General features: G+C 49.7%; 1 protein-coding gene across 1 annotated transcript; it reads right to left on the reverse strand.

Moving 5' to 3' along the window:
* Window positions 1-943: 943 nt before the first annotated feature.
* On the reverse strand, window positions 944-26,282 carry Adgrg3 (adhesion G protein-coupled receptor G3). Its single transcript, XM_020164567.2, has 12 exons — window positions 25,724-26,282; window positions 21,811-21,964; window positions 12,372-12,510; window positions 10,399-10,545; window positions 9,475-9,609; window positions 8,961-9,000; window positions 8,729-8,820; window positions 8,487-8,599; window positions 5,956-6,236; window positions 5,678-5,771; window positions 4,175-4,449; window positions 944-1,950 (listed from the first exon to the last, which is right to left on the reverse strand). Exons 1-12 carry the CDS (start codon window positions 25,773-25,775, stop codon window positions 1,838-1,840), a joined length of 1,635 nt encoding a protein of 544 aa, XP_020020156.2. The 5' UTR covers window positions 25,776-26,282; the 3' UTR covers window positions 944-1,837.
* Between the last annotated feature and the right edge of the window lie 434 nt (window positions 26,283-26,716).

A 26,716-nucleotide genomic window follows, 5' to 3' on the forward strand; every position in this document is an offset into this window, starting at 1 on the left:
GTCAGGGTGGGCAGGGACAAGGGCAGTCAAGTCACTCCTGAGTGACTCCAGGCACATTTTTGTCATATCACTTAATGTTCTCAGGATGAGGCAAGGACTTTATGACCTCCATGTTATGGAGGGGGAATTTGAGACTCTGAGAGGTGAGATGACAGGCCTGGGTCACACAGCTCCTGAGGAGCAGAGCCAGGATATAAATCCAGGCCTGCCAGAGACAGCACATGGTTACTCAGGTCACCGACTTGGAGACTTTGGGGTAAGGAAGCTGGGACCTTCAGCCTGAGACACAGATGTCTACAAAGATAAGCCCCCAAAGGCCCCACGTTTGTCCACAAAAACAGACTGTGGCTGTACTGACAATGTCTACACCACAAGATTTCCCTTCATGGGAACCCGGCAGCTTGCACACGGTGCCAACAGCCTTCCTATCCCTGATTGCTCTGTTTGCTAGTGGGAAGGAGAGAGACCAGAGCCCCTCCATGGGACATCAGCAACCAACTGCTGTGGAGGTGGGCTGATAGTCCACAGGGTAGGGTGGCCACAGGAGGAGCGTCTGATAATGACAGTAACTGCCCACCTGTAGAGTCCACAAAGCACCCTGGAGACGGTGGGCATGAACTTATGGGGGGGGTGGTCCTGGGGAGAGGCAATGCTGTCCAGGCTGCTGTCTCTGCAGCTGCCTGTCCATGTGTCAGCCTGTGCCTTGAGTCTTCCTCTCCATCCGTGAGTCTCTACCTCGATCTTATTATTTCTGCTTCTTTTGCTTCCTACTGAGGACACCTGCCCATGGCTGGGAGGTGGAAGCCCAGGTACTGGAAGGGACCCGCCCAACCTGGGTCCTGCTTGAGGTGCCCCCCTTGGTGGAGGGTCCTTCCAGGCTCGTGCCAAACTCATGCATCCATTCATTCAGTCAACAAATATTTATTGAAATCTTTGTGCCAATATTTGACTTGACATGGGCCAGGCCCTGTGCTGGGCTGGGCTGAAATGTGAGGGAGGCTGTCCAGGCCCTTCTTGTCGGGGTTCAGATTTTAGGGTGTGCTCACCCATCCTCCATTCGCTACCTGGTCCCCACACTGAACAAACAGTTGTGTGGAGCCCTGGGCTCCTGCTTCTGCCCCTACAATGACAGCAGATCAGAGGTTGGGCCACCCACCTGGTAGTCAGGTGGGAAGAGGGGGCCCTGATCCAGGTAGCACACACATTCTCTGAAATTCAGTGTCCCCAGGCACCTGGAGGGCTGGCAGCTCCTGAATAGTGGGTCCCTTCTGTGAGGATAGGTGCTGGTGGGACAGACAAGGATCAGGGCAGACTAAATGGGAGATCAACCCATTCCCAAAGCGAACCTTCAGACCACAATACTCTCAGTGACTCAGGGGACAATGGTCTCCTGAATATCCCACAGGGGGACAGGTGGCCAGAGGATGGGGTTGTGAGGGTCAGTGCTGGGGTAGGAGGGAGAGAGACTGGGGGAATCCTTCAAGGAGTTGTGCCAAAAAGTTATGCTAAAAAGACCCCCCTCTTTGTGCTCAGGTCCTTGCTGAGACCAGAGGTGGCTGATGGCAGAGAACGAAGAGAGCAGGATGGGATGAAGGTGATGCTCTTTGCTGGTCCAGAATTACAGGAACTTTAACTTCCTACAAACCTGTATTTGTGGCCTCTTGGACCCAAAGGCATAATCTGGCTGGGACCTTTGAAGCCATATGGTCCAGCCTGGTCCCCATCTTCTCCCTCCCCAGTTTCATTGTATAGAGAAGGCAACTGAGGCACAGAGGGAGACAGGGAGCTGCCCAAGGTCACATAGCAACCAGAGCTGAGAGGTCAGGGCTGCTGCCTCCTATTCATGAAGTGCCAAGTGGGCCTGGTCCAGGCGGGCAGTGCCAGAGGATGAGGACTCAGTGCTCTGACGTGGGAAGTACAGGATGGTGAACCAGCAGAAGATGAAGACACCTGTCATGAGGAGAGGGCCTCTGTGAGCCTGGGCAGGCTGCTAGGGACTGAGACATTCAAGCACTTATGAAAAAATCAGGTGAAAATTAAACTTACTCCCTCAAAAGAACCAAATAGAAATCTGGAGCTTGAAATAAAATACCAACATACATCTATCATAGAAAAGAAGAAAATAAATGCATTTTCAGGCACAAAACAACCATCACCACCATGGTGGGTCCCCTACTACCCATTTATAAAGGATTACTCTAGGATGTACTTCAACAAGAAGAAATGAGAGTAAGTACAGAAATGGAAGGAGAAGTACAAACTTTGCCCTATACAATGAACATTGATAAAAGTTCAATAGGCAGTTAAAGTATATCAAGGGCTCTGTTGTGTGTGGAAGATAAAAATACCAATAACTCAAACTCAGAGTGAGGTATGCAGACTTACATGTTAATGTAATGTAGGCAAGAATTTATGTAGTCTATAATTTCAAGATGCATTTCTCCCCAGTCCTAAACCCTGGAATTTTTCAACCATGAATTTATGATTCTTCAGCTGGTGGACAGCCTCCAGGTGGCTCAACAGTTATCATTTTTATTGCTATGTTAGTGACCTAGTGCCTATGACAGGAGCTTAGAAACTGCTCTTGCTGACTCTTCACTTGGTTGGGCCTTGCAGATATCTGATGGGTGACTAAAAGCAGCATTTTACATCTGTCTCCTTTGCTACCTTAAACCACATCAGATTCCTCCTCTGCTCTGCAAGCAGACTTGTTCATCATTTAAGGAGCATTCCTCTAAAACTGGTAACCCTTTCCTCTCAAGGCTGACATCATAAGCAACAGACAATCCACCACCAGCTTTTGCAACATTCTAGACCACTAGACCAGCATCCTGACTTTGCCTTTCTGACTTTGCCTTTCCCTGAGCCATTCTCTCCTTCAGTCACCTTGGATTCCAGGAATGACAAGTCTGATAGATAAGTATCTTGTGGCAAGTGTCAATTCTACCCACAGGCAACAGCAACTTTCTTACTGCAGACAAGTCTCTGTAGACCCATCCTGAGATAACCATCAATCAGGCCACATCTTGGCTAAGACTACCTGACTATGCCTGCTTCTTGACCTGGCTTCTTTTCATTCCCTATAGAATCCTGAAGCTCTTGTTAATACCCAGAAAACAGGGCTGAGGAATGCCCTTCACCTTCCTACTATGACTGTAGGGAATAAATTCCTTTCCTCCATGCACTGCTTCACCGTTTGGTCAACTGAGGTGAGTACCTGAGCCTGGTGTGCTGTGAACTTCCCCAGCCTAGAATTGGTAACATTTTTATATATTGAAGACCTACTGGGCACCTCACATGCATGATCACAGTTATTCACTGTGAACCCTGCTAAATACCAGGATTGTCCTAACTTAGAGGTGAATGGGTTATCAAGGCATTGAGTGACTTGCTGGAATGATGGAGCTAAGACTTGAACCCAGGTCTGCCTGGACCCCAACTACAATGCCACACAATCTCACGGGAATCCAGTCCTGCATCTGGGACCCCAGGATTCCTAGAAACTCCCCTGGACAAAATGGGTCCTATCACTCCCTTTGTGCCTGTTTCCCTCACAGTCAGGCATGATGTTCTCTTGAGCTGTGTGTATGAGTAAAATAAAGAGTTCGAGCTGCAGAAGGCAGGTGTGGGAAGGAAATTGTAACACACACCCTGGGTTCCTCCTCCTTTGCTAGGGCCTCATAGGAAGAACCCAGCTAGAGAAAGTAGCAGACAAAGCAATCATGTCCTTCCTACCCAGACAACTCCATAGAGTCTCGATCCATATGACATGGACAGATGTTGCCCTCTGATTGGGCCAGAGATGATCACCTGACAGGTCACATAGAGTTGAGGTGGCCATATTGGGTAGCCATTTTTGGCCATTGGTAGTAATGAGCAAGTGGAGAGGGAAGAGTTCAGTAATCTCCACAAAGGCTGGATGAGAAAAAACACAGCTCCAGAACAAAAGACGGGGGCAATATCTGCTTTGCTTTGGATGGTTTTTCCTGATCCTGGCACCAGCTCTATTCTTGCTGCCCTGGGTCCTAAGAGAGGCCTGAATATTTAAAATTAGTGCTTTTGATTTGAGCTCACCTGACTGGAATCCTATTTCCTGCAAATTGCCCTCTCCTCCACCTCCCATTACTTCTGAGTGCAGACAATGCCTGTGACCTCCCTGGCCCCAGGGCCTCACCTTGCAGGGAGTTGAAGAGGGTGAAGATATAGACTGTGGACAGACCCAGGGGCGTGAGAATGGCTAGCCCCCAGGTCACTCCCACCAGGCTTGAGAGGCCCAGCACGGTGAGGACTGACTTCCAGTTCTGCCGTCGCTCCTTGCCTGCTGTGACACTGGACAAAGTGAAGACCTTCCAGGTCACTATGATCAACACCACGGCTTCAAAGAGGAAGGTGATGAGGAAGTAGCCATGGACAGTGACGTAAAGGGCAGGTTCTTTCTGGAACCAGCACCTAGAGGAGGTGAATGGCTGCTGTGACTGAGGGAAGTAAACCCTGACCAGCAAGCCCCAGAAGTCTCCTTGGCTGACCTTTACTGATCAAGACGATGTCTCTCTCTGCCCCTTTCCACCCACCCATCCCCCATCCTCCTGGGCAAGGGGTCATCCACCCGTCCAGACTGGTGTCCCTAGTGGTGCAAAAAAGTCAAATCAACCCCAAAGCTGTTACATTGCCCCATGTTGCAAAAACCCAGAATTAGTTATAACCCTTTAAATCAGAAGGTTTGGCAGGCTGGGGTGGGGGTAGTTCAAGTGGCAACAAGCCCAAGTGCCTAAGTTCAAACACCAGTTCTCCGCCGCCCCCTCCCCGCCCCGGAAAAAAAAACACCCAGAGGTTTGGCATAAACATCCAGGCTTTTGCTCATTATAAATCTACACACCTGACAGCCCCATTGGAGCTGATTAGACCATGATTGGCAGCCCCTTGGATAGAAAGTGACTCCCAGTCTGCTGCAGTCCCCTCCTGGCCATCACATGCACTTCTGTGACCTATTTGGTCTCTGTGGACTCTGCATTTGAAGCCCTGGGGTCAGGCCCAAGGCTCCACCAGCCCCACCTTGTACAGGGCCATGGCCCAGGGGCAGGCACCCCAGGAGGTCACCGGTTGGTTGCCTGGAGGCTCAGCCCATCCTCTACTGCTCCCGGCACTGCAGAGCAGGTGGCCTGAAAGGGCACACACATCTGCTTCCCCATTATACAGATGGGGAGACTGAGGCCCCTACAGAGGACAGGCTTGCCCAAAGTAACACCCACAGCAGTCAGGAGCAGAGCCTGGCTACACCCAGAGCTGTTCTGAATTGTGGGGCAGGTGGTGTCCTGCACAAGAGCACCTGGATAAGGAGGCAGGTGGAAATAAAATCCATCGTGGCTTCCATTTGCTATGGTGATCCCTGGCCATGGGGAAGGGGCCACATTTTCTACTTCTCCCAAGGGGCTAGTGGTGGCCCAATTAGAGCAAGGCATCCAGATACAGTTCTTTCTCTCCCTGTCCAGGTCCCCTTTCCCATTTCACTTGTGCTCTCCAGGCCTCAGTTTACCCTCTAGGCTACAAGAAAGTTCGTTCTGAGGATCCTCTTGGCCTTAACATACTTAGTTCTCTTCCTAGAACTCTCACTTCTTCCCCTGCTCCAGCCAGGGTCCTGACAGCACCTGTTCCCGGCTCTCCCACAGCCCCCACTCACAACTCCAGCGACGTGCGGTTCTCCTGGTCACGGATGGTGTAAAGGCCATAGCTGTTGGCACTCCCAGTGCCAATGACCATGAGGGCAGGCAGGCCTGGGCATGAGGGAAGGACATGTGGCATTGCCAGGGGTCCCTTGACACAAGCTTCTCTGACCCCTTCCAGCTGCCCATCCCCAAGCCCTGAACTTATCCAAGGCATTGTGTCCTCCTCCATCCCCAAGCCGTTGCCCTCCCTGCCCCCTCCAGCCTCTCCTCCACCCACCCCAGCAGCACCCACCCCATCCCAGAAGGCTGAGCTTCAGGAAGTAGTGCCGGAAGTAGGTGTTGAAGACCCGGATGGTGAGCAGGTAGAGGTGGAAGGCTTCCAGGCCCATCCAGGTGAAGGTACAGAGAAGGAAGTAGTGGAAGGCTGTGGCCCGGGTCCAGCAGGAAGCAGTGGGCCCCTTGGAACCACTCCCCACATTGATCAAGAAGAGCAGGTTCAGGAAGAACAGGCTGCCGCTCAGAGACATGTGGATCTTGGGTGCATCTTCCGACTTGAACCTCTGCAAGGACAGCCTGGGGCCAGAAGGGCCAGGGAGAGGCTGTAGTTCCCATGGGCCGCCTAGGCCCGTCCACCTCACCATCTGGGTTCCACCCTGACAGTGATGGCTCTCAGCCCATGGCCAGCTCCCACCCTGCTAGCAGCCATTGTGGATGCACTGTCACATCAAGCCCAGGCTCCCTCCCACGCCCCAACCTCCACCAGCCTTGTCCCTTGACGTGATTCCTTAGACAAAAACACGACTTGTGACTCCCTGAGTGTGTTTTGGTTTCTCACACTTCTCAGACCTGGCCGTGCTCTTCTCTCTGCTCTCAGCGCCTTTCCCTTCTTGGCCTATCTGACTCCTGCTCTGCCTTTGAACCCTCCCTGGATGTGCCCTTCTGGGGAAGCCACCCTGAATGTCCCCAGCTCAGGCTGGTGTAGGCATCTCCCAGGGGCACAGTGGAATGCGCCACCCTCCCCCACCACACCCCTTCCGCGCTATGGACGCTGGTCCTCGCATGGGGGGTAGCAGGGGCCCTGGCTTATCGGTTGGGTGAGTGGATGGACACACAGATGGATGGATGAGCCTCCTAGGATGCAGTAGAGAGAGAGGCTCAGAGAGGGACAGGGACTTTCCCAGAATCACAGGACCTGGGCTCAGATTCCTCACCCCACGTTCCTTCTCAGCAGATCCCCCACTCTGAATTCCTAGCAAATCAGATCCAAAAGGGCTGCCACTCAAGGGATAAGCATCCATGGCTGCCTGGAGCGGGGAGAAGGGACGATGTCCATCTCCCCTGAGACTCCAGGCCCCACCCTTGACAGCACTCCAAGCCTCGCTCACAGGGTCCAGCAATGCAGCCAGCTAGCAAGTCCTGCTCAGCTCGTTGGGGATAGGGATAGGGATAGTTTCCTAGGCCGGGGTTTGGAGGGGTGGGGGTGGGGAGGCACCACTGACATACCAAGGTCGGCCTGTGATGGAGTGGGGGGCTCACAGGGGCTGCAGCTCAGGGCCACAGGGACGGAGGCACAGAGACACATGAGAGGGCAGTGGGGACCTCTGGCCTGCGGGACAGGAGACCTAAGGGCTGCTTCAGGTTGGTCAGGATGAGCTTGTGTTCCAGGAGTAGGGGATGGAGAAGGCTAGGGTGCAGCTGCTCCCACAAGCTCCTTTAAATTGGCAGGTCCTTGTGGGGGAGACGGTGCCCTCAGCTAGGGCCTGGGCCCAGGAGAGCAAGGTGACAGTACTGTCTGCTCTTCATGCCTGTCCTGAACCCACAACCCCTCTGGAAACAGTTCCAGGTGTTTCTGAAGAACACCTTGCTCCACACTCAGCCATGAGGTGTGGGAGGGAGGCAGGGGCTGGTCCTTTGTCAGCTGAAAGCCAAGAGCAGGCACGTGACCAAGCCTGGCCAATCAGTGCATTCTATCCCTGACCACAGCCCACTGCACACACGCGTTCGTGTACACACACAGGGAGCCAGTCTCACGGTGTGGTGTCTGCAGGGTCCTGGGCTCACGAGAGTTCCACACTTGGTTAATGCTTTGCTGTCACCATGATGACATTGGGAATGATTTTTGAACAAGGGCTATATGCTTTCATTTCAGTCTGGGCCTTGCAAATTCCCACTTCTTCACACACACGAACATACATGCACACACATGTGTGTGAGCGTGTGCTTAAAACCATGAAACTGAAGGGTTCTGTATTCTAGTTGGTGGTCCTGTGCCACTGCAAACTTCCTGGCTTTGACACTGGACTATAGTTATGTATGAGATCACCATTGGGGGAAGCTGAGGGAAGGGACCTCAAATTATTATTTTTTGCAATTTCTAGTTAGCCTATAATTATTTGAAAAATACCTTTTTTTTTTTCAAAAAAAGACCTCAATTCTAGGGTTTGGCTTCTGCCTAAGCATCTGAGGAGCTGTGGAGCATCTTTAGGAACCTGAAGTAGCTGTCTAGAGTGACTGACGAAGGGGAGAAAGCTGTGGGAGGCAGAGGAGACCAAGCCCTGGAGGCCTTGCTTGAGCCCTGATCTAACCCTGCCTGAAAGTCTTACACCTTCGGCTTCTCAACTACCTAAATCTCACAGACCCTGTTCTGGTTGAGTTTCTGCCACTTGCAACTGAAATAGCCTTGATACACTTCCATCGCCAGCCCCTTTGTTGTAAGGAGACTAAGGAGTGAACAGGATACGAGTATGAGGAGGCATAACCAGGCTGCTTTCCACTCTGCCCGAGGGCAGGAGGGAGCTGCAGGGTAGAGACAGGATCACCCACCTCAGGAAAACATAGAGAGTCATGGTGAAGGCCAGGAAGATCATGGAGACTCCACAACCCGCCTGGGAGATGTGCGTGAGGACCTGCACAGTAGCCAGGTCCAAGACTGGCCTCTGTGAATGACCCCAAACAGGGACCACGTCAATGGGAGGCTAGATCCGTGCACCCCAAAGGCCCTGACCCCACCCAGCAACTGCTCCCCACAACAGGATCACTAAGACCAGGGTGAAGTGGGTTATTACCAGCAGCAGGGCAAAGAAGGTCAGGTGGTCACAGTGGCAGATGGTCCCCTTGGTCCAGAGCTTGGTGGAGCAGCCCTCAGAAGCCCAGTCTCCTGTCAGTCATTGAGGAGAGGAGTGGAGAGAGGAGGAGAACACAGAGGAAGGGGTCCTGCAGGCAGAGCCAGCCCTGCCCCTACAGGAGTCCATACCCACCCTTCTACTCACCCCCCAGAGAGGGTCCTCCAGGCCCTACCTTTAGTCACATCCCAGAATACACAGGTGAGGATCATGTTCTGAAACCAGAGAGTAGGGGTCAAGAGAGGAAGTGGGCGGGAGGCAAGGACAGCATGCTCCTGAGGGCGTAGCCCATGTGCGCATTAGGTGGTTTGCATGGAAAACTGACCACATCCTTTGATTTGCCTGGACCAGCATGCAAGGCGTGCAGAGATGGCGCGGGGCTGTGGGCAGGAAGGTTTGCATGTCTGCTCATGTGTCTTCAGGGAGCATTAAATGAGCAGGCATGGACTGTGGACTGTTGTGTGCATGCAGGTGGGTGTGCCAGGTCCTCCAGTGCACCCCTGCGAGCATATGTTGGAGTTTGGGGGGCTGGGGAACGCTTGTGCACATGTGTATCTGGGCCCAGTGTGTGCATGGCCCTAATGGCTTCTCCTGGGTGAATGGAAGGGAAAGGAGTACAGGGTCCCATGCATGTCTGCTCAGAGTCCCTATGCCCCACAATGACTGCCAGACCTGGGTGGGGGACTCACAGGGGGCTGACGCTGGTGGGAGAAGGAGATCTCCAGAGGCTCTGACAGCCCAGTGATGGGTGTTTGGCCCACACTCAAGCCCACCACGTGGTTGTTCACTATGCTGCTGTCATCGTTCAGGAGGAGCCGGGGGCCCTGTGAGGGGAGATTAGGGGAGGCCAGGCTGCAGGAGGTGCTGTCCCAGCCCACCCTAGCTGGCTTTCCTGGAAGCTCCAGGACCTTTGGCCATTGCCTGGAGGGCAGAGTCCAAGGCCAGGAGACCAGGGGGATGCGGGAAACCTTCATGCTGCTCCCCGTCATCTCCTGCTTGGACTGGGCTGGGCTCTATGCTTCAGGCCACCTGAGTACAAGTCATGCACCTGACAGCTCTCCAGGGCTGGCCTCCAGAGCTCTTCTGCTCTCTTAAGTGGAGGTCACAGGCTGAGATCAGCCAAGAAATGGGGGCTGTGGGTGTCTCCAGGTGTGTGAGTGCACACATACCCAGGGGTGCACATACCTGCATTCAAGTGGATAGGTATCTCCTGGTGCACACACCTGGTACACATTTGCTGAAGTAAAGATACTTGCTTATGTGTACATGACCACACCTGAGCACCTGCAATTATGTGTGCCCAGGAATGAAAAACAGTATGCATGTTTGTACACGTACAAGGCCACACAAACTCACTTGGGCCCTGTATACAAGTGAGGGGCACTGGAGTGGGGGTGCTAGAGTGAGTCTGCACTCCACTCACTCTAGAGATGTGGACTGGGATGACCATGGTTCTGGGATGACTTGTCTGCATTAGAGATTCTCTCAGGGGCTCGCTCTTCCCCCTTCCCACGGATCCCAAAGTTTCCAGTGAGGACAGACTGGGACTTGCAACCCTGGAAGACCCAGCACTGAAGTTGGCTGCTTCCCTGTGTCCCCAGGAGGCCTCTCACCTTGAAGACATTCCCCGCACTGATGTCCAGAACAGTTAAGACTAACCGGACTTCAGACCTGTTGTGTGGCTGGGCCGCGAAAAGGCTCTTGGGAAGTCGGACTCTGACGGGAGGCTTGTCCTTATCCTTCCCCACCTGGCTTGAAATCTGCAACCACAGACCCCATGACTGTCATCTCACCCAGAGGATTCCAAAGTGACTCCTGCCACCACCCCAGGTGGGAGGGAAATTGAGGCACACTGGGTGAGGGGCAGCATCTGAGAATCGTCAACTCAGAGAGTCAGGACACTGAGGCTCAGGCCAGGCTCTGCTCCTCCCAGGCTATGAGCCCCTAAACAAGTATCTGCCCCCTGGGGAGTCCTAGTTTTCCCATTATAGAGAACAGTGCTAACTAACCACGTGGAGTCACTGTGGGGCCACCCAGGCAAGCTCCATTTGCAAGTGTGGGGAGGTCACTGTGGTGGGCTTTGGGCCAGAGTCTGAAGGCCCTGTGTTTACACAGAGCTTGACAATGATGTGTCTAGCATCTGATATGGAAGTAAATAGAAAGAATGAGGTCATCAGAAAGGACGTTCAGGAAGGGGACAATAAGGGCAGAGATGACAGACACATGAATTCACACTGACTGCGAAATCCTTTCTGCCCAAAACAATTAAAAAAAAAAAAACCTAAAAATATTCAAAATTTTCCAATACATTTTAGTGGTGTTTATAAGCATGTTTTGTTCATTCTCAGAGCTCCCTGGTGCCCCTGGGGTTGTAGTCTGCTCCTGACTGGTCCTGGACTCAGAAGCATCCCACACACACTGAAACAGTGCGCTGAGAACCAAAGCTGAAGGCCCTAATCCTCCTTAGCGAAAGGACACATGGTGGTTTCTGGGGCCATGGTGTACCCTATGCAGGGGGCTTAGCTGCTTGGGTGGTATAATACAGGGTCAAGGAATGCCCTCTCTGACTTGCATTTCCCCCTCTCCAGACATGGGACAACTTCCCCAATGATAAGCAGCTCCCCTGGCTGCCTGGTCGCTTGCCCCTCCACCCCTGGGGACTGTCTCTGAGCCATCATTATGTCAAGAATTCCCTGAGTGTTACCTCACTTGCTGCTCTTGATCATCTTAAAAGTAGACAATACCTTCATCACTTTATAGATGGGGAAACTGAGACTGAGGCTCATAAAAGTAATTTGCTCCTAGGTGCAGTGGCTCATGCCTGTAATCCCAGATACTCAAGAGACAGAGATCAGGAGGACTCTGATCTCCGAGGCTAACCTGGGAAAAAAGTTATCTAGACCCCATCTCAACAAATGAGCCAGGCATGGTTCTGCGTGTCTGTGATTCCAGCTCTGAGAGAGGTATAGGTCTGAGGCCCAGCTGGACAAAAAGCATGAAATCCCATCTGAAACTAACTGAAAACAAAAAAGGGCTGGGGGTGTGGCTTGAGTGGAAGAGTGCCTACTTAGAAAGTGTGAGGGCCTGAGTTCAAACTCTAGCACCAACAAAAAAATAACTTGCTCATGACCAAAATGGCTGGTCAGGGGCAGAGCTGGGTTTGAATCTGGGCCAGTGTAAATCAGAGCCCTGTCACTCAGACTCTCCATTGTCATATGTGCCTGTCCCTGGCTTCAGATGCATTTCCTGGGAGAAGAACTTGTGGGTATTTTAGATTTGGAGGTGCCCGAGAGTGCCTGTTACATCTTTGGGTCCAGAGAGGGGGAGGAAATTCCTGGAGGACATCTACTGGACAGGACAGGACCAAAGAACAGGTCTTCTGACTCCCAATTCAGTGACCTCCCACACTTCTCCCAGCACCCTGGAAAACCAGAGAGCACTCACCCAGCAACTCACTGGCACTGTTAACTAGAGCAGAGCTCTGTTGAATGGGACCAGAGGGTAAAGCTTGGATGACTTTCTCAGGACCTGACTTTCCAAGGATGATAGGTATGAACTAGACAAGAGGCATGGGAGGAGTCCTCACCTGAGGGGGCTGCAGAGAGAAGAGCAGGTCTTCTGTGATGTTGGGGCTGACGTTCTGAACCAAAACCTTCACATAAGGCAAATCTACACTGTCTGAGGAATTCCTCTCTGCCAGGTAGCGCTCATAGGCTAGCCAGTACCTGCAAGGGGCCCAGGTATCAGGGTGAGTTACCCACTCCTCAGCTCTTGGGGGGACAGCTGACCCAGAATATCAAAGACCCTGGGGCCACTGTGGAAGAACAAGGGTGAATTGGGAACAACCAGCTGGTTCTGAGGAATTGCAGCTAGTGGTCCCTCTGAGCATTTTATGTGTTCATCCTCTCTATAGTAAATACATGTAACTAACAATGTACCTTTTAACCATTTAAAAATGTCACACTTAGTAGCATTAAGAGCATTCAGGATGCTGTGCTGCCATCACCACTATCTAGTTACAGAACATTTTCAAGATCTCAAAGACAACCCCATACTTATTAAGCACCAACGCCCTCTTCCAGCCACTGGAAACCGGCAATCTGCTTTATATCTGTATAAATTTGCCTTTTCTGAATATTTCATACACATGGAATCATATGATTCCTTTGTGTCTGACTTCTTTCACTTAGCACAATGTTTTCAAGGTTTATCTATGAAGCACGGATCATTATTCCATTCCTTTTATGGATGAACGCTATTTCATTAGATGGGCATACCGCATTTTGGTTATGCATTCCTCCCTTGATGGGCATTCAGCCCTTTTTCTTTTTTGGCTATTGCGGATACTGCTGCTATGAAAATTCACATCCAGGCTTGAAGACTTGTTTTAAATTCTTTTGGGAATACACCTAGGAAGAGAATTGCTAGGTGGTCAGGTAGTTGGGTGTTTAACTTCTTGATGAGCTGACAAGCTGTTTCCATAACCGCTGCACCATTTCCCATCAACCCCAGCAGTGTGTGAGTGCAGCTCCCTCCCCGTCCTGCAGACAAATGATTTGTTTTGTTTTTATTGTAGCCATCCTTATGGGTGGAGCGGTACTGCATTGTGTTTCGATTTGCATTCATCTTTACGTGTGCATGTTGGCTTTGCATATCTTATTTGAAGATATCTCTCAGAATGCATCAGAGTATTTGTTGAGTGCTAACTGGATACTAGGAATATAGCTTTTAAAAACTGAGCTGTTTGGGAACAGAGAGAGTGTCAGAGATACATTCATCATTGCCATCCTTCCTCCTGGGTGGCTGAGGAGAACTGGTGGCGCTCTCCGTGGTGCTGAAACTTTACTGCACCCCTGGGTTTCTTTCCCTAGGCCTGGGGTCCTAAGAACTGCCCAAACTTTCCAAGCAATTTTGAACAGGTGAGGGTTGCAGTAGTGGTGAGAGAGAAAGGAGATATACCCAGACCAACACCACTGGAAAGGAGACAAAAGGAAGCCTTTTATTTTGCCATCTTTTTTTTCTCTTTCTGCTATGCTGATGATGGAACCCAGGGCCTTGTGCGTGCTAAGCAAGTGCTCTCTCACTGAGCTACAAATCATCCCCACTTGCCATATTCGAACAGTCACAGTTATCAAGGAAAAAAAAAGAAATCCCTAAAGAGACTACAGAAAATATATTGTACAATAGAAAGAGAAAGCCATGCAAATATATGCAAATATGCTCTCAGGTAGACAAAGAATAAGAAAACCACCCCACCCAGCCAGAAATGGGGGGGAAGGGATTGTCAAAATCCATTGACTGAGCTACACCAATCCACCTTAGCTTTTAGATGAAGAAGTATTGTGATTCTTATTTTGCCAAATAAGATAATAAATAGTAAATTAAATGCATATTTTTTTCCCACTGCATGCACTTTTAAAATAATCCCACTTGGCATGGTGAATTGTGCCTATAATCCCAGCACTTGGGAGGCAGAGGCAGGTGGCCTCTGCAACAGCCTAGGATACATAGCCAGTTCAGACTGGGCTACAAAATGAGACCCTGTCTCTAAAACAAAAACAAAAACAAAAATTCCTTGGCTTTGTAAAACAACCCAATTTACTTTCCTGAAAAAAGATCTTGATCTGATCCTCAGGCACAGTGAATTCTTATAATTTTTGTTGCCTTGGCACCCACCTTTTTTTTTTTTTATTTTTTTGAGACAGGCTTTTACTATGTAGCCCAGGCTGTCCTTGAACTTGTGATCTGATCCTCTGCCAGTGCTGGGATGACTGGTGTGCGACACCACACCTGTCTCACATGTCTTCCTAAAGCGTCTTAAGTATTTGCTATTTTCTACTCACTGGATCCAATCAGCATGGTGTTGTGACTAGAGTGGGCTAGAGGGATGCTTTGTAGAATGTCAGGATGAATAAGATTTCTGTGAACTGTATTTGGACAGAGGGAAAAGAATTAATTAAAGTCCCAAGGAAACACTGTGGCAGGATATTGTTGACTCTATCAGATAAAAGTGAACTGTTTACTTGAAAATTGGAATGGAGGAAAAGCACTAGCCCTGCTCACCCCTTGCCAGAGACCGTGTTAGTTTGCGGAGAGACCTGTCCATCTGCACTGAACTGAGCCTGGATTAACTTCGTTATCATGTTCATTCTGTAAGCGCTCTGTCATCCAAGTGTGATAAACAGAGTGATATCACCTGTCCTTTCAAGTCTTTCTTGTGGCTTCAATCCCTGCAGTTCCCCCCAGGGATGAGGTTTTGTTCCTGGTTTACTGTCTTGTTAGGGAGTTTCCTTTTGGTCTCCTCCCCCACTTCCCCCCAAGGCAATTTAACAGACAAAGGATAGTCCTTTCAACAAACATGAAACAACAGGATATCCAAATGCAAAATAGTGACAGTAACAATAATATAAAAGTAGATATTTGCCTCATACTGTGAACAAAAATTAATTCTTGGCAGATAACCTAATTATGTATAAGAGCTAAAATAATACACTTGTAGAGGAAATTTTAGGAGAAAAAAATCTATGTAAACTTGACCTAGGTAAACATTTCTTTGACATGATATTAAATACACACACTAATTTAAATTGGACTTTATCAAAATTAAGTGCTTTTTATCTACAAAAGACATCATGAAGAATATGAAAAATAAGACATACACTAGTAGAAAATACTTGCAAATCATACATCTGACAGAGGACTCAATACTCCATAAGAAAAATTCTGAATAAGAAGAACGAAGGACTGGAGGCATGGCTCAAGCAGTACAGCATCTGTTTTGCAAGCATGAGGCCCTGAGTTCAAGCCCCAGTGCCACCAAAAAAAAAAGAGGGAAAGATTAAAAATAGTCATTTCCCTGCAGAAAATCTATGAATGGCTAATAAGCATGTGCAAAGATGCCCAGCTTCATTACTTATTCATGAAATGCAAATTAAAATCACAGAGCCATATCCCTACATACTCACCAGAATGGCTGTAACTAAAAAGACTGACAATATTGCAAGGCTGTGTTGAGACTAGAGCCTTCTTACATTCTTGATGAGCAATTAAATGATCCAGCCATTCTGAAATATCATCTGACAGGCTTTCATGAAGCCAGACATAGACCTAGGAGATAGCCCAGCATTTCATTCCCACATATCTACCCCAAAGAAATGAAAACACATGTCCACAGGGACTTGATTCAAATGTTCATAGCATTGCTTGCAATAACCAAGTACCTGACCCAATTCAGATGTCCACCAACTGGTCATGAATAAACATCATGTAGTATGTACAATGGAATGTTACCTGCTAAAATGGGAATGAAACCCATTAGATGAAGGACACTAGACTCAAATACTCACGTTGTATGGCTCTCTTTATGGAAAGGGTTTGGAAAAGGCAGACCTGTGGAGGAAGAAGCTGGCCAGTGGTTGGTTGTGGCTGAGTGTGGGAGCAGGAATTGATGCAAACAGACCTGTGGTTACTTTGAGAAGGGTGGATGTGCTCTACAATGATTGTAAGAATGGCTTCACACACTGCGTAAGCATATTAAAAACTACCGAACTGTATTCAAGCAATGCATAGATTGGTTGATATATAAGTTGTACCCCAATAAGGATATCAAAATTAGCAAAAATAAGTGAAATACAACTATAAACTTACCAGGGGCCAAAATTTCAAGACTGATAATACCAAGTATCACAAGGAAGTGGGAAGCTGGAATTCTCATGTATGAGAATGTATGGAGTATGAATTGATATTCCCACCATGGAAAATTCGGTGGTACTTACCTAAATCAAATTATATACCTATCTGTGAGAGAAATTCCACTCCTAGGTATTGACTCAAGAGAAATGAGTGTATAGGTCCATGAAAATACATGCAGAAGTGTTCATGGCAGCTTTATTCATAATTAGCATAGCCCAGAGAAAACTGAAAATCCCACCCACAGTACAGGAGATGGTAAATAGTGATATATTCATGTTGTGGAATACTATACAGCTATCACAATTACAAACTGTTGCTACAGACAAAAAAAGATGAATATCACGAGCATATTGATGAGAGGAAGAGACAGACACAAGAGTATGCACTAATTCATGTGTGGCTCAAGAACAGGTAAAACTAATTAAATATTTGATTGGTAAAATAGTGGTTACCATGAGGAGACTGTAGTCACCATGTATGTTAGTCAGATTTTTTGGTCACTGTGACAAATATCTGAGAGAAACCATTTAAAAGGAGGAAAGGTTTGTTTTGACTCATGGTTTCAGAGGTTTCAGTCCCTGGTTGGCAGCTCCATTATTTCTGGGCCGTCGTTACATAGCACTTCACGGTGGTGAGCACAGTGGTGGAGAATGATCACCTCGTGGCAGCCAGGAAGCAGGAAGCCTAGTAACAGGAAGGGACCAGGGACAAAAGGTGTCCTTTCAAAGGACACGCCCTCTGGTGACCCACTTCTTCTAACCAGGCCCACTTTCCACATTCCACCACTTCAATTGCCTATTCAGAATTGGAATCCACCAAGGGATTAATCCACCAATTAAGTCAGAGCCCTCCTGCTCTAATCCTCACTGGAAACGCCTGCACAGACCCCCCCAGAGGTGTGCTTTACTGATCTCCTGGGTGTCTCTCAATCCAGCCTGGTTGATAGTCTAGATTAACCATCACGCCAGGGTCAGCATGATGGGGTGTTATTTTTGGAAAGGAGCAAGAGGGGCTGTCTGTGAGGCTAGAAATATTTTTTAGCATTATGTGGGTAGTGATTAAAGGGTGTGTATATAAATTTCATCAGGCCGCACTTTTTTTTTTTTTTTTTGGTAAAAATTAAGACTTTGGACTGCTACTTCCAGGTAGGGATAAGTCATTTGTGATAGATCAATATTTCTATTTGATCTTTCTAGTGAAGCTAGATATCGTACAAAAATAATTTGCTTACAGATATCAGAGGGTTGTAAGGACAGGGAGGACTAGGGACTGCCATTCTGCAGAGTGAGAGATGGAAATCTGCAGTCACTTTTTTCCTGGGGACATTTGCGGAAAGATGAAGGATTTGTTTCGCCTGGATGAAAGTCACTTCTGATCACAAAAAGTAGCCTGCTTGTCACAGCATGAATGAGCCTCAACAACAGGCTAAGTGAAGGAAGCCAGACTCAAAAGGCCATTCCATAAAATGGCCAGAACAGACAACTTGATAGCATAGAAAGCAGATTGGTGGTTCCCTGTGGCTGGGGATGAGGAGGTGTTGGCCTCAGACAGATGCAGGACATCTGCAAAGCCCCAGCAGGGCATCTGTGGTCTCTGTGGTTGTTGGGGGTGGGGGAGAAGAAACAGAATCAGGCACTTGAAGGGCCTTAAGTACACAGCCAATTTCTCCTCTGTACAATTTTAGAATTCTGAAAACACATGGTGTGAGAGCAATGAGCTAAACTGACAGCCTCTGAGAAGCAGAGTAGAGGCACCACAGTCTGTTGCTTTCTTTTAGGGGACGTGGATATAAAAGTGAGAGAGAAAGCAAGAAAGCTTTCAGAAGGAAACAGAAGAACATCTTCACATCCTTGGGGTAGGAAAAATACTCTCAAACAACACACAGCAAAAATCTGATCAAGGCCAGGCATGGTGGGTCACACCTGTACTCTGAGCTACTTGGGAGGCGGAGGTCGGGAGGACTGCAGCTTGAGGTCCACCCAAGCAAAAAGTCGGAGACTCTATGTCAATCAATGACTGGGCACAGTGGCAAGTGCCTGCCATCCCACGTACATGGGGAAGCACAAATAGGAGGATCAGGTCCAGGCCAGCTTGGGCATACAGCGAGACCCTATCTCAAAAATACCAATGCAAGAAAGGACTGGTGGTGTGGCTCAAGTGATTCAGCACCTGGCTAGCAAGCATGAAGCCTTCCATTCAAACCTTAGTACTATCAAAGATAAAAACAAAAACCTGATCAATGGTCTACACCAAAATTAAGAACTTTCATCCTTAGTCAAAAGACAGCACAAGAAATGAACAGGAAACCCATGGTGAGGAAGAATATATTCACAATGTATCTATTTGCAAAGACACATATCCGGAGCATATAAAGAGCCCCCAGAAATCACTAATAAAAATTCAAACAATTTCATAGAACAATGAGCAAAAGGGTTAAGAGGGCATTTCACAGAGAATATCAAGATGACAAATAAACATATGAAAGGTGTGAAACTTCAGAGTCATGAGGACTATGTAATTAAAATCATTGTGAGAAACTCTACAAACCTGCCAGAATGACTAAAGGGGAAAGCAGACAATACTGAGTGCTGACAGAGGCTGTGAGGCAATTGGAAATACCTCATTATAACCTGCTCATGAGAGTGAAACTTGATCCAACCACTTTGGCAAAACGCTGGGCAGTTTCTACTGAGGTCAATCATGGACTGTCTGTCCTAAGGCTCACCAATTCCACGCCTAGGAACAGGCCTTGCAGAATATGTATGTGGGGCTGGCAGCGTGGCTCAAGCGGTAGAAGTGCCTCCCTGGCAAGCACGAAGCCTGGAGTCCAAAACGCAATACTGCCCCCCCACCAAAAGTATGCACCAAATACGTGATGAGAATATTCACAGTATTCACAGCAGACCAGGCACAGTGGCTCACGCTTGTAATCCAAAAGAGGAAGAGACTGGGAGAATCATGGATGGTTCAAGGCTAACCCAAGCAAAAGTGGGAGACCCTATCTGAAAAATAAACAAAAGGACTGGTGGAGTGACCAGGTGCTAGAGTGCTTGCCTAACAAGCATGAGGCCCTGAGTTCAAAACCCAGAACCCAGTACTGCTTAAAAAAAAAAAAGAAAGAAAAGAAAATGAGAGCAACACTGTTTGTACAAGCCATCAACAACACTGAGTGGATAAAGAGTTGAGTTATATGTGACATAGAGGCTAAAAAGAAGCCACTAAAATGAAGCTGTCTGTTGATGGTGAGAGCAAGAAAATTTTTTCATTTTTCTTTCCATAGCTATGTTCCAAGTATTTTATGGTCAATTTGTATGACTTTTATAACTGGAAGTTGTCAAACTACTACTACTTACTAATGACTTATTTATTTATTTATTTATTTATTGAGGTGCTGGGGATCAAACCCAGGGCCTTGCACATGCTTGGCAAGCACTCTACCACTGAGATACACCCCAGCCCTACTAAGGACTCATATGTGTTTTATCTCATTCCCTCTACAGCAACCCTAAAAGGAAGCACTGACAGAGGTCAAGAGCAAGGGCTCTCGAGTAGAAACAAAATGACAGTGCTGATGACGGGCGGTGGTAACAGGCAGAGGTCTGAATTACGTACTTAACTCTTACCCTCATTGTATGGCTGAGTGTGACTGACTTTGGTCCCATTTTACAGATGGGCAAATTGAAAGAGAACCTGTCCAAAGCCGGACACAGCTCTTGAGCCCTGGCAGTCTAGTCCAGTTTGGATTATATATGTGTCTCCCCTTCTAGGCTTGGCTTGTGTTGGATTTCGCTACTCACCAGTGTGTAAATCTGGGCAGGTTATTTAATCTTGGGAAGCCTTACTTCTCTCATCTGAAAATGGCTAACAATAGGACCTACCTCATAGGGTTGTTAGCCAGATAAAAAGGATAAAGGCAGGTGCCGATGGCTCACGCCTGTAATCTTAGCTGATCAGGAGGATTGTGGTTGAAAGCCAGCCCGGGGCAAATAGTTTGTGAGACCCTATCTCAACAAAACCCTTCACAAAAAAAAGGGCTGGTGGAATGGATCAAATCACAGGCCCTGAGCTCAAGTCCCAGTACTGAAAAAAAAAAAAAGTCCAGGCACCCGACATGCTGGGAAGGGACAGAGCTGGGAACAGAACCCGTGTCTTCTGGTCCCAGGACACTAGTCCCCACTGTAAGGCACGCAGAGAAGCCCCGGTGCAGCTTCAGGTGCTAAGGAGCCTGGAGCCACCACAGGTGGGGCCAGAGCATTTTCAGGCCACCCAAAGAACGCAGTTCAATCAGATCTCTGTCCTAACAGCAATGCCGGGCGCACAGGGTTGTCATTCACTCCTTCAGCAAATACTTACTGCGTATCAATGGTGTGAGCATCCCAGGAGTACGGGGCCGCTTTGATCAGGAGCAAGGGTGGGGGTGAAAGGCAGATATTTGGGGCAGACTTGAAGATGCCCTATCCTGAGTCCTCCTCTCCCCTGACATCAGATCAGCCTCTTGATCCTAGCTCCCCCGTCCATCCGTCTGTCCAGAGCTGACTATGGCTGCTGGTGTCAGTTCAGCTGCTCTCAATAGCATTGGCTATTTTGTCCCACCCCATGACCGGTCCTCCTCATCGCCACCCGTGTCCCTCCCGAATGCCAGAGCAATCTTTCTAAAGTGCAAAGTTGATTACATTCCTCCTGGCCTTCAAATACGTAATTTCCCTGCTTCCCCTTCCATTGGTCAATGTATACCGCCCTTCCCTTAGTACCTGCTTATATTTCTAGCCCTGTCCCCCATCTGTCTCCACTTGTCATTGTTACCTCCGTCCCAGGAATTTGTCCTCTCACAGTTCCAAGCATTATAATTCTCCTCCCACACGCTGAAGTTCTGAGGCTCTATCACCCTCCATTGCCTGCATCCAACTGGAAAACTCCTATGTATTCGTCAAAGCCCTTCCATGGGTTGCCTCCTTGGTGAAGCCTTGGCAGAATTCTTTCCTGTGGACTAACCTGGCACTTTGTCACCCTTCTGTCCAATCACACTCTGCAGTAATCATTGTTTGGGTCCATGACTGTCTCTCCAAGGGCAGAGATAGTAGGCTCACCTGTGTCCCTTAGGCCAGAAAGGCCCCTGATTGCCAGGGGTACGGCTTTGGGTCAGGAGAACGTGTGTGTGTGTGTGTGCGTGTGTGTGTTGGGGGGGGCGGGGGAGGCGGGGAGTGAAATAAGGTGGAAGGGGAAGAGAGCAAGAGCATTTTCTGGGGCCATGGGCAGATGGCTCCCTCTCTTCCTAATAATCTCACCCCATGTGGGAGCCCCAGATTCCCTCCCCTTTCCAGAGGACCCCTCACCTCTGCAAGCGTCCGACGTTGCAGGAGTGGTTTCCCTGCTGCCTGCACTTGGCGAAGCAGTTTGCAATGTCTGTCACGTAGTAGGGGTCGTCATACTGGTACCCGCCGGAGAGCAGGCAGACATCTCTGGGCATTTCGAGGGATTTCCCCTCACCTAAGGCAGGATGCAGGGTGTGAATGGGCAGAGTGGGAGGAACAGCAAGTATGGGGGGAGGGGACCTGGATCCCAGTTGCCTCCATCCACACGTGAGCGGGAATCCATCCTCCCTGAGCCTCGGTTTCCTGGGTGAAAGGAGGCACCCCTCCTCACAGAGCTGGTGGCGTGACTTAGGGAAAGCATGGCACATGATTCTGTAGGTTATGTCAGTGCTCAGCAAAAGGTTTCTTATTTTAATGCTATTATTCCTTTTCCACCTCCTTCCAGGGAGTCCGCCTGGCTTTCTGCAGCTGTTCCATATCAAACTCTCCAAAGCCCTTGTGACTGCAGCCTGACAGTGTAACTCTTGCATGAATTCTGTCCTGTTTTGCGTCAGCATCCACAGCCACAATGCAACTGTCGCAGTTACCTTCTGAGGTAGGTATAGAAGGCAGCAAACCATGGTCTGTAATGACTCAAGCAAGGGCACCAGTTAGCTGGAAGCTGCCCCCGTGCTAGACAACAGCTTTTGTCACTCAAGTTCAGGTCCCTTGCACAGGGACACAGGGCATGGAGTGGAAGCTTTGGGTCCTAGCTGTGTGTCCTTAGGCAGGCTGCTTCAACTCTCTGAGGCTCAACCTTCTCATTAGCAAATTAGAGCTAATGTGTGTATATATATTTTAAGTTGCCGGGTATATTCGGCAGTATAGCTTACTGGCAGAGCATTTGCCTAGCATGTGTAAGACCCTGAGTGGATCATCAGCACTACAAAAAAGAAAAAGATAGAGAGCATATATAGCAGGTGTGAGTCCCTGGGTTCCATCCTTAACACCAAAAATAAATACATAAATAAGCATTGCTAAGCATTATTGAATTTCCTTTCAAAAAAGGTATACCCGGTGGGGCACATTGGTGTACTCCTGTAGTCCTAGCTACTCAGGAAGAGGAGACGGTAAGATTACAGTCTGAGGCCAGCCTGGGCAAAAGCGTAAGACCCGATCTGAAAAACAAAGTAAAGCAAAAGGTCTGGGGCATGCCTCAAGTGGTAGAGTGCCTGCCCTGCAAGCTCGGGGCTCTGCATTCAACTTCTAGTACTGCCAAGAAAAAATCAAACGTGTGCCTATATACACCGCACCGAAAGCAGCGAGAGTGACCGTGAACCCGCGTGCTTACAAGCGGGTGAAGTGCCACACTTCACATTTTTGTCAGTCTGAAAGCCAAATGGAGTCACATTTGATGTAAGGAATGTCTCTGAGTGTCTTTGCTGGACACTTTGACATCTTTTCCTAAGAACTGCTCCTTCATACCCTTCACGCTCTCAGGGGTGGGAAGGGACTGGACACTGCACGTCCACCGTTCAGGCTGGCCCACCAGTCACTGCGAACAGAGCCACTCTGGGGGTGGGTAGCACCCTGGGAGCCAGGCGGGCAAGGGGGATTTGCTTTCTACTTTTAATTCCCTTCTCCGGTGTTTGATTTTTTTTAAATCAGGCATAACAGTGCTTTCAATTCAAAGAAAATAGCTCATTTTTAATCATTAGGACAAAAAGTAAAATGCACAGGACTGGCAGAGAGGCTGAAGTGCAGAGCACCTGCATAGCAGAACTCAACCTCCAGTACTGCTGAGAAAATCAAATAAGAGAAAATCACAGCAGAGGTAATGGCAGAACAAAGTTAGTGCAGACAGAGGCTAAGAAAATAAGCTATCAGAGTGGATTTTATAATAATCAGATCTGTACATGACAATGATGTTGAAGTAAGCCTATAAAGGAGCCTTGAATTTCCATTAGCTTGTTTATGACGCATGGTATGATAAGAAAACGCGGGTGCTAGATGAGCAGGTCCATGTTCACATCATTTTAGATAAATGATTGAAGGAGGAGGAAGAAAAAAAAAAAAGACAGAGGGAAGAGGGAGGGGCCAGGTGGAAATTATGAGCTGGAGAGGAGGTGCCAGTCTCCTTGTTGCTTGGCTGTCTGCCCTAGAGGTAGGGACAGGTGGCACCAGGGTGGTGAGGAAGAGCTCCCATCCTGTCCTGCTGTGAGCTACGGATCACCCATGTACGGCTCTTGGTAAGGACCCAGCACAAAGATGGTTACACATCTTTCTCCTGATTATTTTTTAAGATGTTGGAAGCATTTGGCCCAGACAAGGAGACCCCCAGCCTGTGAGATAACCCTGACCTAGTCCACATCTGTGTCCCCAGCTGTCTCCTCCGGTACATCGGGGAGGGTGTAGCAGGTGAGGCGTGGGCTGGAGGTCAGGGGCTGAGCAGGGCAGAGTGGATATCTGCCCCTTTACCCCCTCTCCTCTGCTCCTCAGCCCTTCCCTTCCTCTCACCAGGGGCCCCCTTCTCTCCTGCAGCCAAGGTTCAGTGTCCTGAGAGCTGACTAAGTGAGGGGCAGGGTTCAATGTCTGGCAGTGCTGTCCTTGTGGCCTGGAGAGGTCCTGGTACGGAGCTGCCTGCATCTTAGCACCTCTGTGCATCTGCGCCCTGATCAATCATAAATACATAGCCCCCACCTTGCCCCCAGCATGCAATACTCCTGTCACTCTGTAGACTGAGCCTTTGGGGGTCAGGGGCCATAAGGCACCAGCACAGGGCCTGGCCCACAGTGTGTTATGAGTGAAGAATGGCAAATGGACAAATGGCAACAACCCCATACATGTCCACAGGGCGGTGTCACCTCCCAATAGAAACCTGCCAAGCTCCCTACATCCATCAAACGACTGGTGCTTCACCCAACCCAGAGCATCCACCTCACCAACGGAGGAGCCTTGAAGGCCCAACTAGCAAGTGACAACTGTTGTGAAGTCTCAGAGTCCTGAAGGTGCCCACTGAGATCCGTAATGGTCAGTCTCCATCACTAAGTCCATCAATCCATGAGGGCTGTCTGATAGGTGACGGCCAGCTCCACCCTCATGGTCTCCCCAAACCATGAGGACAGCATTGCCATTTTTCACCATTTTGAGCCAGACACTGAACTCTGCCCAACATCTGAAGAGAAGAGTGCTCTTGGAAGCCCACAGAGGTTGATCCATGTAGCCAAAGTCCTGTTACCATATATAGACAGATGCAGGGAGATGGACGCAGGCCCCTCACTGACAGTACAGCAGACAGGAGGAGCCATAGGCACGGATATAGGAGCACCTTGCCCATCCTGAGGGGACCACAGAACCACCACCCAGCAGCCAAGAAAGGCACAGAGCTGGCCAGGTAGGCCAGGGGTGGTGGCCATCTGTTCTGGGACAGAGGGTGGCAAGGGCAAGGTTAGGCCTGTATGTGAGACCAGAGGGTAGAAGGCAGGAGTAGTCCAGGCCTGGCTCCTGTCACTGTGGACGAAGGGGCCATCCCTGAGACAGGGACAGGGACCCCACGAGGGGTGGGGTGTACGGGTGGACCAAGTGCAAACCTGGCCTGGCCTCAGCTTCCAGAGGCCCCCAACCCCTTCCCCAGAGCCCAGAGGCCAGCTGAATAGCTCACCCAACCCACCCACCCCACGGGTAGCCACAATCAGGATGTGCGGGAGCCGCCCCTGGCTTCCCCAGCTATGGGCACAATGGAGAGAAAAAGGAAACCTGGAGTGGCCCAGAAGATCAAGGCTAGACGGGGTGCTGAGGCGCCATGCTGGACTCCTTAGAGAACACATTCCAGACATCCCAACTCCTGATCTCCTGCCCCTGTCCCCATCCCTGGCTCTCAACCCACCCTGCCCAGGTCCCTCTGCAGCACAGGGTCTCCCAGGCTCAGCAGGAGGGGTGAGGAGCCAACACTCACCTGAGGCCAGCAGCAGAAGGAACAGGGTCCCCAGCCCCCTGGGCATCGCCATCTGTGGCCTGTGGAGCCCTGTGGCTATCTGGTCCCCTGGTCCCAGGTTCTGTCCAGTTGCTCTGTCTTCTGTCTGCACGCCCCACCACTGCTTCCTGTGGCCTCTTTCTCATCCTTCCTGCTTAATGGCGCCATCGGTTGGGTTGTGAAAGGCAGGTATGGGGAACTGGGCGGTGCACTGAGCCTTGCCTACCCACCGGGGGATGAGCTCCCATAGCTCTGTCCTGCTGGGTGGGCACTGGAGGGCTGGGACTTGGTGTCCACAGGGCCTCTGCCTCAGAGCAGCCCTGGGGACTAGTGGCTAGCCTAGGCTTTGGAGGAGGCACACCCAGTCAACACCTCCTCTTCCAAGCTTGTGTAAGCACCAACAGCCTGGCCCCTTCCCTGGGCTGTGTGAGGATTTGATGAGACCTGAAGTAGCCAGGCCCAGAGCCTGGCCATAGGAATGAGGTCAAAGCCATGGGTGGTGCCCTTAGTTTGAACAAGGCTAGAAGGCAAGCCTGCCTAGGGGCCTGGGAAGAGAAAGGAGCTGACCCCTGGACTGCAAGGCACCCACCCACCCCAACAGATGGATAACAGGAAAGACAGGGAGACAGATGGTGTGGGGACAGGAGCACAGGCCTGGGAAGTGGTCAGGCCTGGGTTGCTATCCGTCTTGGTCACTTCCTGGCTGGGTGACCCTGGGTGAACTGTCTGTCGCTTGTGGCCTCTCATGAGGCGTGGGACAGACTCATGAGATGCTGTGTGTGGGGTTGCCTGGTAGGGGAGGGGCATTGTTTCCACTATCATTTGTTGTTAATCAGTACTGTGAAACTGTTGTCACCATCCTCCAGCTAGTCACTACTGGCCCAGGCAGGAAGTGGGGGCAACAGACACACACAGGCTTTGGTATGAGGGAAGGGGTGGGCGGCCATGGATGAGGCCAGGCCCTTGGTGTGGGCC

This window comes from Castor canadensis, chromosome 15 (assembly GCF_047511655.1).
Source record: "Castor canadensis chromosome 15, mCasCan1.hap1v2, whole genome shotgun sequence".
Classification (NCBI taxonomy): Eukaryota; Metazoa; Chordata; class Mammalia; order Rodentia; family Castoridae; genus Castor; species Castor canadensis.

Bases quoted from the DNA above. Each gene is read 5' to 3' on its own strand.
- Adgrg3 (XM_020164567.2), bottom strand. From the start codon at position 25,775: ATGGCGATGCCCAGGGGGCTGGGGACCCTGTTCCTTCTGCTGCTGGCC. The intron at 21,965-25,723 runs GTGAGTGTTGGC...ATCCTGCCTTAG, and splicing joins CCTTCTGCTGCTGGCCTCAG to GTGAGGGGAAATCCCTCGAA. The intron at 5,772-5,955 runs GTGGGTGCTGCT...CCTCATGCCCAG, and splicing joins GCTCAGCCTTCTGGGATGGG to GCCTGCCTGCCCTCATGGTC.